The sequence below is a fragment of the Clupea harengus genome, chromosome 23 (genome assembly GCF_900700415.2).
Source record: "Clupea harengus chromosome 23, Ch_v2.0.2, whole genome shotgun sequence".
NCBI lineage: Eukaryota > Metazoa > Chordata > Actinopteri > Clupeiformes > Clupeidae > Clupea > Clupea harengus.
Window position 1 is genome coordinate 15,515,179 of NC_045174.1, and position 10,121 is coordinate 15,525,299.

General features: G+C 47.5%; 1 protein-coding gene across 3 annotated transcripts in view; it reads left to right on the top strand.

Moving 5' to 3' along the window:
* The first annotated feature begins 290 nt into the window (after positions 1 to 290).
* rhobtb1 (Rho related BTB domain containing 1) overlaps positions 291 to 10,121 on the top strand; it is an 18,668-nt gene continuing 8,837 nt past the window's right edge. The window contains exons 1-5 of one of the 3 annotated variants that reach the window (XM_012839237.3): positions 291 to 1,469; positions 3,197 to 3,390; positions 3,985 to 4,088; positions 8,141 to 8,326; positions 8,827 to 9,866. In XM_012839237.3, the coding sequence (XP_012694691.1) occupies positions 3,211 to 3,390; positions 3,985 to 4,088; positions 8,141 to 8,326; positions 8,827 to 9,866 (1,510 nt within the window). In that variant the 5' untranslated portion in view covers positions 291 to 1,469; positions 3,197 to 3,210. Of the gene's footprint in view, positions 1,470 to 3,196; positions 3,391 to 3,978; positions 4,089 to 6,654; positions 7,517 to 8,140; positions 8,327 to 8,826; positions 9,867 to 10,121 lie in introns of those variants that run through there. The other 2 variants (XM_042703226.1, XM_031561229.2) reach the window with 2 other exon arrangements.

Sequence of the window (10,121 nt, forward strand, 5' to 3'; positions counted from 1 at the left end):
TATCATAATTTATTTTCAAGCATGATTGTTCTGCACAGTTGGAATTATAGGCTTTGGAAATCATGCTGTGCTTTTGCATGTAGTCGCTCACCCCAGAATGACATCCTGATAATGCCACTGCCTATTAAACTAATATTTTGATCATGTGAGATAGCATCTTATAATGTTGAGGATACACTGAGCTTATAACTTATTAATAGATTCTGAATACACATGAGTGTAGCAGGCCTGCATAACATATGATGCTTATAGGCTACTATTCGCTTTATGTCATTGCATATAACTTGAAAATAAATATAAAATCTGCAAGTATGCTTACACTTACTGTGACAAAGTTTATTGCCATGAATTTGAACATTATATTGCATATGAGCACCTAGTTAGCCTACGTGTGCGTGTACATGCAGAGCCAACTAACCTTTGATCCCTCCTGATCCACACTCCACCCTCATGCCACACTAAGACACTTTCCCTGGATCGGCCGGTGCTCGGTAATTACTTTGTGGTGGTTTACTTCCCCTCCACTTTGCCCAGTTGTGTGACCAGAGATAGTGCTCCCGCATAGACACTGTGGTTGGTGTGCAGATTGCATCTCTCGCCATTCCCACTCTCGACCCCAAGTACTCCTCCCTGACGTGCTATGACATAATGACAGCTGACCTGAGCTAACCCTTCTGCAAGCATATTATTTTATTTAATCAAGGTGAGCTAATTATCACCAGTAGCAAGAGGTATGGAAGGGTTGCACTTGACTTCTGTTTCCTCTACGACTTGACCCGGCGCTTACATAAGATTTTTGAGTGTTATCAGGATGATTGCAGTTGTCCTATTTAGCTCGATGGTTTTGCAACCAGACGGCCGTGCGAAGAGGCACGTGGCAAATTAGGAATGAGGACGGACAGGTTATTATCCCTTATTATCACTGTGGCGGATAGAGTGGGTGGACGTCGCACATGGATCATTCTTGTAAATAACGCTTCAGTTATCGTCGGGTGTGAGAACACTGTCCAAAAAGAGATGTGGATTTTTGACGGTGCAGCACGCATCCCAGGTTGCTGAGACCCGTCTGGAGCACCTTGTTTTCCTGAATGAAATCGTACGCCCGCTATAAATAGAACAGGGTCGTTGACGTCACAATGGAAGCTGCAACCACGTCGGTACTGTGTGGCTGGCTGCAGACGCTTCTCTCAAAGAGCATTCGAATGGGGAAGGGCACAGTGACGGCCGCTCGAAAGACCGAGCAAACTAGACATACAGCGTTATTGCGATAGTGAGGGAAAGAGAAAGGATTAACTTTTTGGACAGACTGGGATAAAATGCAGATTACGAAATGATCTTGCAACTATTCAAACCTAGCTAGCGCCGACCGATTTTATTGCTAGCCAGCTGCAGTAATTCTAACGTTACTCCTTGAAGTCTTGACTTCACTTTGGGTTGACAAGAACAAAAACACACAATCCTAAGCAACGGTAGGTGCTTTTGTTCTGATAAATTCTTTGCACCGTTGAAACAAAGACCGGGTGGTGCCCTCGTGTAATTCAATTACCTGCTTTGTTGTTTTAAAGCAGCTGGCCAGTTATTTTGTAGTTATGTCATAATTGTGACAATGACAGCTGTATGTAATACAATACAGTAGTTTGTGCGTAACTGCCCCGTGCATAATTTTATGGCCCATTGTTCAGTTGAATTATGGCAGTTTGTCACCAGAGTTGAATGGTAAACCTACTTATAAAACTCGCTATACCATACTTGTAATACTTGCTAATGTATTATTCCCATTATGATAAGAAAGATGCAGACAGCACTTGACAGGTCACTTTAATGTATGTTGTCACTGTTAGTAAGCCGTGATGGGCTGGACGCAACCCCTCTGTGTTGACCCATCTACCACAATGAGAAAATATGTAGACACTAGACACTGCGGTTTGATCATTGTCATTAATAATAAATTATTATGCAAGTTTTTAATGATTTCATGTGGAAAAAAACAACTGCATATTGTGTCAGCGACTGTTCAAGACTGTAGCCTAACTCCTGACAACGGAGGCAGTTTTGAGTTGGAATGCATTGCAATTTAGCATTTGTTTGAGGCAGTCACGGGTGCGTCCATTCATATTATTGTTTCAAGGGAGCGTGCTAACTTCCTGTGCGCAACCTTCTTCATCAATCGATTTAGTGTGTGACGGTGGATGATGTCAGTTAGGCTAGACGTGTTTTTGTTGTCGTTGTTGTCTGTTGCCCCTCCTGACCTTTAAACCAGATGACGTCCAGACAATAAAGGAGGAGGAAAGAGAGGAAAAGTTGATCTCTTCTTTCAGAAATTACAGTTGACTGCCTTCTGAACAGGAGCCTGGTCATAACGGTTGTTATCAAGACTCTCTTTGCATATGTGTGGTATTTGACAAATCTGTCAATGTAAAACTGGGGCATAGCAAGAGAGTTGTGCTGCCGTTCACCAACCATCTTTTGTCCTCTCTTAGTCTTTCTATTCATTTTGCTCTTCTCTTATGTTACTCTCCCTGATGCTTTTTGTCCCATCTCTCTCTCTCTCTCTCTGATTGTGCAGTCACTCTTGGATAGAGGGCAGCATCAATAATTTGATATCCAGCCATGTAATCAGATATGTCGTTCACTTACAGTAACAACGGCTCTAATGCCCGTTCATTAATAATTCTCCGACAGATCAAGGTTATTCCGGCGAACCTGCCAGCCGCGCAGATACCTATGATAGAGTGGGGCACACTTAGCAATTGACAAAATTACATTTATGCTGCCTGTGCTCCTCTAGGGGTGTGTGCTGACGTCAGGAGAGGTGGAGTGTGGTTGGCTGGGGGGGATTGCTTTTGGAAAACGTGTTCATATTCCAACCGAATTACTGATGCCGGTTTAATGAAGGCAAAGCTGCAACCACAGGGTGGCCTATATTAGATGTTATTATGTCTGCAAAATAATGTGCTTGTAACTTCCATGTGCAAGTGACAGGAAGCATTTTGCTATTGCATCACATGTTATTATCTGCAATTGGTTTACATACTGTATACTGTTGTTGTTGTTGGAACATAAGAAATACTGTAGTATAATATTCATTGGATATTATCAAATCTGCAAATAAACTGGTTGTGATTTCCGTGTACAGAATGCAAGAAACATTCTGCTGTAGGTCTGTCTACATGTCACTTTCTGTCTCTGACGGCAGGCTGGGTGTGTAGTATGGATTACGAGCGGCCCAACGTAGAGACCATCAAGTGTGTCGTCGTGGGAGACAATGCCGTAGGGAAGACTCGCCTCATCTGTGCCCGAGCATGCAACACCACGCTGACCCAGTACCAGCTGCTGGCGACACACGTGCCCACCGTCTGGGCCATTGACCAGTATCGAGTGTGTCAGGAGGTAAAGGGACTCTGTTGTAGCTAAACAGGCAGTCAAGTCAAGTCAAGTCAAGTCATTTTTATGAATGTACTGTAATGTTAGTGCATTTAAAGCTACAGTAGTTGACCCAAACTTCCTTCCAGTTGAGGCAAATAGATTGACAAAAAGCATACCAAATCTTGGTCATGGGTTCGATACCCAGAGAGTGCACATGCTCGTGAGAATGTACATCTGTGCAGTATTGTAAATGACTGAGGATTACATTTAAATGGCTGAATGTGAAAAGTAAGGGATCACTCTTGGAGCTTCATTGTAAACAAGAGAAAGTAAAGTCTGATTGTTCTTCGATTTATTGCGCACGGACAGACCAAAGGCAAGGTCACGGGTACAATTCCCAGGGAGCACACTTACAGTTAAAACGAGTGTCCTCACAGGCCCCTTCGAATAGCGTGGCCTAAATATAGCATTTCATAAGAAAGCTGTCCTCTCAAGTCATGCTTTAGTAGTAGGAAATAGCAGGTAAAGGATTGCCTTGTCTTGCATTGGTGAAAGGTTGTCCTCTAGCTTGTTGGGATCTGACGCATAGTTTTTCTTTCTCCTTGGTTGACCCTGCAGGTGTTGGAGCGGTCCAGAGATGTTGTGGACGAGGTGAGTGTCTCCCTACGACTGTGGGACACCTTCGGAGACCACCACAAAGACAGACGCTTTGCCTACGGCAGGTAAGCACCATGTGCACGCATTGCCAATTTGTTGAGTTTGTTGAGTAAATGAATAAAAATGGGTTGTTCGTGGCGAGATGACAGGCCAGATGCAGTATCTGGAGAGCATCTAAATGAAGACAACGAGTGTAATATAGTTATACAGATGAGTGTGAGATAGATACGAAGAGAGATGAAAGAAAGAAAAACGATAGAGAAATAGACTGAATGGAAGTTAAAGAGAATAAGAAAGTGATATGGAAAGAAAGAAAAATGAAGAAAGACAAAAAAGGAAAGAAAGAAAGAGAGAGAGAGAGGGAGGGAGAGAGAGAGAGAGAAGGAGAAGGTAAAAGCAAAGGCCCTCTGCAGCTTGATTAAGAATTAGCCGGAGCCACTGGAAGGCAGGGCGCAATTGAATTTGTCGGCCCATGAATATCATGGCCGCGTCGAATGGAAAATATGAAAGCATCAGTGAGCTCAGTGTCCTCAAGGTGCTAACATCACCGACTCATTTAGAGTGCAGAGCCATGTCATGTGTGCGGAGATCACTGGTCAGTATCATTAGATTCATTTTTGTTGTAGCAACTGCTTGTCATAGCAACTGCTGTTACATATAGATTTAACTCTCTCATGACTGGCCAATATCTTCATGAGATTATCATCCAGCATTGTAAATTCAATTTTATTAGCCACCTTCATTACTTTCTGACTCAATGAAATGTATAGTATGCTTTCGTGCTGTTTCGGGAGCTGAACACAGAACTGCTTTTTAGATATGGATAAAAACTGTGAAATCATGAAGCTGAAACCATCATTGCATTTTTAAAGTGCTCATTGCTCAGCACTTAGGAGCTCCAGAGCCTATACTGGATGCTCACACAGCAGCTTTGAGACACGTGTGGAAGCCAGTAGGACAGGAGTAATGCTTCTCCCTCGTGAGGGAGATGGCTCTTTTCTGTCTCAGAGCCATTAGAGTGCTTTGCTCTCTTGATATAGTGGAGTGGTCAGTGGAGCTTTCAGTAGTCCATTAGAATTGGACTCTGCTCAGTACACTCCCAGGTAGGCCACAGACAAATACCCTTGTAATCTGTGTGACTTCACTCATCCTCCACATGAAGTGACAAAACACTTGGTTAATACCCCAGCATTTGTACTTAACAAATATATTCATACCCAATACACAAGGTTTTCTTGAAAAGCATGATTAGTTTTGGACTAAGTGTCTTTCCAGCTGTGAAATATGAAGATGGGACTTTTAGGATATTTTCTGCCTGACGTCTGTGCAAGGCAGTCAGGGTCAGCAGAGGGGTTAGACGGTGAGATCCGGTGTGGGACGGCCAAGGGACAAGGGGGCATGTTGGATGTGGAGCATCTCTTTAGAGTGAACTGCTGTCCTGTTCCTGGTGTTGCACCAACTTGCGCATACTCTCATTTATTGGTTTCCCTGCAGATGTGTGTGTGTGTGTTTGTGTGTGTGTCTGTCTGTGTGTGTGTGTGTCTGTCTGTGTGTGTGTGTGTGTGTGTGTGTTTGTGTGTGTGTGTGTGTGTGTGTGTGTGTGTGTGTGTGTGTGTGTGTGTGTGTGTGTGTGTGTGTGTGTGTGTGCTTTCATATTTTTTAGGGGGAGCTTCCTGTTGTTTGAAGAATGCTCCCAGGACGCTCTGGTGCATTAATTAGGAACAAGGAAAAGGAACATGGTTGTGTTGTGAGAAAGAGAGAGAGAGAGAGAGAGAGAGAGAGAGAGAGAGAGCGAGAAAGAGAAAGAGAGAAAAGATACAGATAGACAAAAAAAGGGAGAAAGAGTAGAAAGAGAGAGAGAGAAAAGAGAGAGAGATAAAGGGAGAAAACATAGAGAGAGAGAGGGAAAGAAAGAGAGAGAGGCAAAGAGACAGAGAGAGAGAGAGAGGCAGAGGCAGAAGCAGAGAGAGAGAGGCAGAGAGAGATAGAGGCAGAGACTGGGCAAAAGGAATAGGCAATAACAAATGAATAAGGAGGGGAAGGCATCCTTATGTCTAGCAGGGAATTTGAGTGGCCAGGTCTCAGTGGTGGAGACAAAGTGGTTCAGACAAGACATAACCCTGCAATCAAAATGAAAAAATCATGCAAGAATTTCACAGTTATCACTACAAGTGTATCACTTTTTTCTGCACAAACAGATATCAACAGGCAGTTATCTTGCACCTTCCTGAAATTCTAGAGATGCTGAGTGCTGCTAGCTTGCTTGCATAATCCCCCCTCCTCCTCCCCCCTCCCCTACTCCATTTTGAGATATGAGGAATTGCTGTTACGTGCACGGTATACGTGCAGGTGTGAAGGGAGCACCATGGCCCACTTCACGCTTTAGGCCCTCTGCCAGTGCCCTCCTTGCCAGGGACACGTCGGGCTTTACATTTTAACCACTGCAGTTATCAGTCAAGTCAGCTGCAGCCTCCTGCACGGGCTATTCAGTGCTTCCTGAGAAAAGGCCGCACTGTGCAGTCGCATCAAACCCCGGCGTCTGACACGACGCAGCAGCGATCTCACCTTAAACGGACCCCCCCGACGCGGTTCCCTAACACACATGTGTTTTGCATCCTGCCGTATTGAAAGGGTAGGTGGAAACCTCTGCAGACATGCTGACCCGGACGGCTTTCCATCAAGGCGAGGCACCTCTGGCCACTGGTATCCCTCAGCCCGCTCCGTGTTTCGCCAGCGAGCGCATCGATTTTCTGATCTCTGATCTCTTAGTCGGGCTTGGCGCTGCTCGGACCTTCGCTGCTTAGGAGGAGGCCAAGTGTACAGGATGTCTGAAGTTCACTGGACCTAGAGATGCAGTCTGTGAAGACAAAATCGACTATTACTATTACACTATTAAAAGGTTCAGTGCAGTTGGAGAGTGTATCCTACAGTCAGTTACTACTGCCATACAATTAGTGCCAGGAAAAGAGAAAAAATGTTGCATGCCATTTGTGTTTGTTTGCTTATTTGTTCATTTATGTGTGAGGGCAAAATGTAGCGCTGTTCTGTTCCTGTTTGTGTTTGTAGGGCTGCCTATCTTTATTGAGGAAGCAATGAGGGAACCAGTAAGTGCTCCGGTCGAGTAGCGTCCTCCCAGCAGCGCCGTTCATTTATCTGATTATCGGCTGCACCTCCACTCACCACTGCCAGCAAATAAACCCCCGGGCTCCGCCACACTGCGGTTGGTTTTGGAACAGATGTGGCCCTGATGTGGGCCGGAGCCTAGCCAGATAAGGGCCGTATCCGAGCCAGATAAGGGCTGTATCCGGGCCAGATAAGGGCCATATCTGAGTGTCTTCTCCTCCTCTGTGTGCAGATGATCCAAACGACTGACCATACGTTTTGTTGTTGTTTTCTTCTTTGTTGTTTTTTTTTGTTTTGTTTTGTTTTGTTTAGTTTTTCTTTTGTGTGGTGAGCGGTGTGGGCGCTTCAGAGTCGAGTGTACTAACCTCAGGTATGCCAGTCATGTTTCCCGCAAGTCTGCATGTGTGTGTGACTTTTTGTTTTGCTTAGGTTATTTGTTTATTTGTTTGTTTGTTGTTTTTCGACAATTGGTCTTCATCAAGGCCACTTGAAAAAAGCATTGCCGTACACTTGCGCCGTACGAGAGTCAGCCCCACCCCCCCCTTTCAGTGAGAAGTTTGTATGGGTGTGTAAACCAACAGGCAATCTTTTCAGCACCCCTCCCCTCCATGTCTAGGTCAATGTGACAGCCACAGCGTCTGGTTAGAATTGCGCGTGTGGGACCTACCGTATCAAATGCATGCCCACAAGGCACTTTCTTTGCAGGACTGTGGTGTTGCTACAGATACAGCTTGGCGCCTGGTTGTTGTTTTTTATTTGTCCGACACTCTTTGCTGGACATTTGTTAGTGTGGCATGCCCTCATGGATAGTGTTGCCTTGCCCTCTTGTTAATTGTACAGTTTAGTGTGCGGTTGATCTGATAACGCAAAAAATGATGGATCTACTTTCAACCCCCCCCCCCCACACCCCGCCCTGTTCTGTCCCCTCTCTCTTCCTCTCACCTTCGCCCACTTTTTTGCCCCCCCCCCCCCCCCTCCCCTCTCTCTTATGAAGGTCGGACGTGGTTGTCCTGTGTTTCTCCATTGCCAACCCCAACTCGCTTCATCACGTCAAGACCATGTGGTACATGGAGATCAAGCACTTCTGCCCCAGGACGCCCGTCATACTGGTCGGCTGCCAGCTGGACCTGCGCTACGCTGACCTGGAGGCCGTGAATCGCGCCAGACGGCCCTTGGCGAGGTATGGGGGGGGTCAAGGGTCACAGGCTCACGGTTCACAGCATCGACCTCGTCGGGGTTGTCATAGACGGACAACAGTCATGGGGGGTTGGAAGGGCGCACGTGGTCCCACCTGAGTGGTTTGGGGATTGGTATTTTTTAGGTATCTCAGACAGACAGACCGGCAGGCACGATACACGTGCACACACTCACACTTGCGCACACACCCACCCACACACACACACACACACACACACACACACACACACACAGACACACACACACACACACACACACACACACCATCAGCCACCCACCCACCCACCCACACACACACACACATTCTCCATCATCCATCAAGTCAAATCTGGGGAAGAACCATTGGAACATTTTGTCAATCGAAAATTGGAATGGTCACTTGAAAGACAGTAGACAATAGCCTATACATACCATAAAGCTATAATTATAATTATGTGTTTTTAATATGAAAATGTCTTTGAAATGCTTTTAAATCCCACGCAGGCCTATCAAACCTGGGGACATCCTGCCTCCAGAGAGTGGCCGAGAGGTGGCGAAAGAGCTGGGCATCCCGTACTACGAAACCAGTGTCTTCGACCAGTTCGGCGTCAAGGACATCTTCGACAACGCCATCCGCGCCGCTCTCATCTCCCGCCGCCACCTGCAGTTCTGGAAGTCGCACCTGCGCAAGGTCCAGAAGCCCCTGCTGCAGGCGCCCTTCCTTCCCCCGAAAGCCCCTCCGCCGCTCATCAAGATCCCTGACGGCCCTGGCACCCACATCAACCGCGACGGCCCGCGGCAGCTGCTGGACAGCCCGCTGTGTGCCGACGTCATGTTCGTGCTGCAGGAGCACGCGCGCATCTTTTCCCACCGCATCTACCTCTCCACGTCTTCCTCCAAGTTCTATGACCTCTTCCAGATGGACTTGTCCGAGGAGTCCCACTGCCTGGTCGTCACCGACAGAATCCGGGGGGGCAGTGGGAGCGGTGGCAGGGGTGCGGGCGGCGGTGGCGGTGGTGGTAGTGTTTCCGGGGGCAACCCTCGCGACGCCTTCCTGATGCGCACGCTGAGCCTGGACACGGAGGAGGACGCGTCGTCAGTGTCGGACCTGTCGCCGTGCTCGCTGCGCGCCTCCAAGAGCGACGGCACGCTGCGCATGTTCAGCTTCAGCGGCAAGCACCGCCGCACCAAGCTCTCGCTCGCCTCCTGGAGCAAGGCCTTCTACAGCATCCACCGCGAGACCGTTGCCAACCCGGTGACGGGTGCGCCGGCGCCCATGACCGTGGTGAAGATGGACTGCTCCATCCAACTGGGGCCCTTCAGCGCCGTCCTGAGGTTCCTGTACACGGGCGAGCTGGACGAGGACGAGCCGGACCTCATGAAGGTGGCCCAGATCGCCGAGATCCTGGAGGTGTTCGACCTGAGGATGATGGTGGAGAACATAATGAACAAGGAGGGCTTCATGAACCAGGAGATCACCAAGGCGTTCCACGTGAGGAAGGCCAACCGCATCAAGGAGTGTCTCACCAAGAACAAGTTCACTGGTGAGGAGTGGGTGGTTTATGAAACACTGTTCTATTTTCATTGTCTCTGTCCTGTATTTCCCTCCCCTATCCTCTGTTCCTTTTCCTTCTTTCTTCTCCTGTCTTCTCTACTGTGCCCCCCCCCCCCCCCACACACACACACACACTCTTCTGCACCGAATAACTTTCAGCACAATGGCTTCTTCTTCCTCACCTCTCTTCTGTCTTCCCATTCTCTTCACTCAGGTCCTCCTCCTCTCCTCTCCTCTCCCTCTC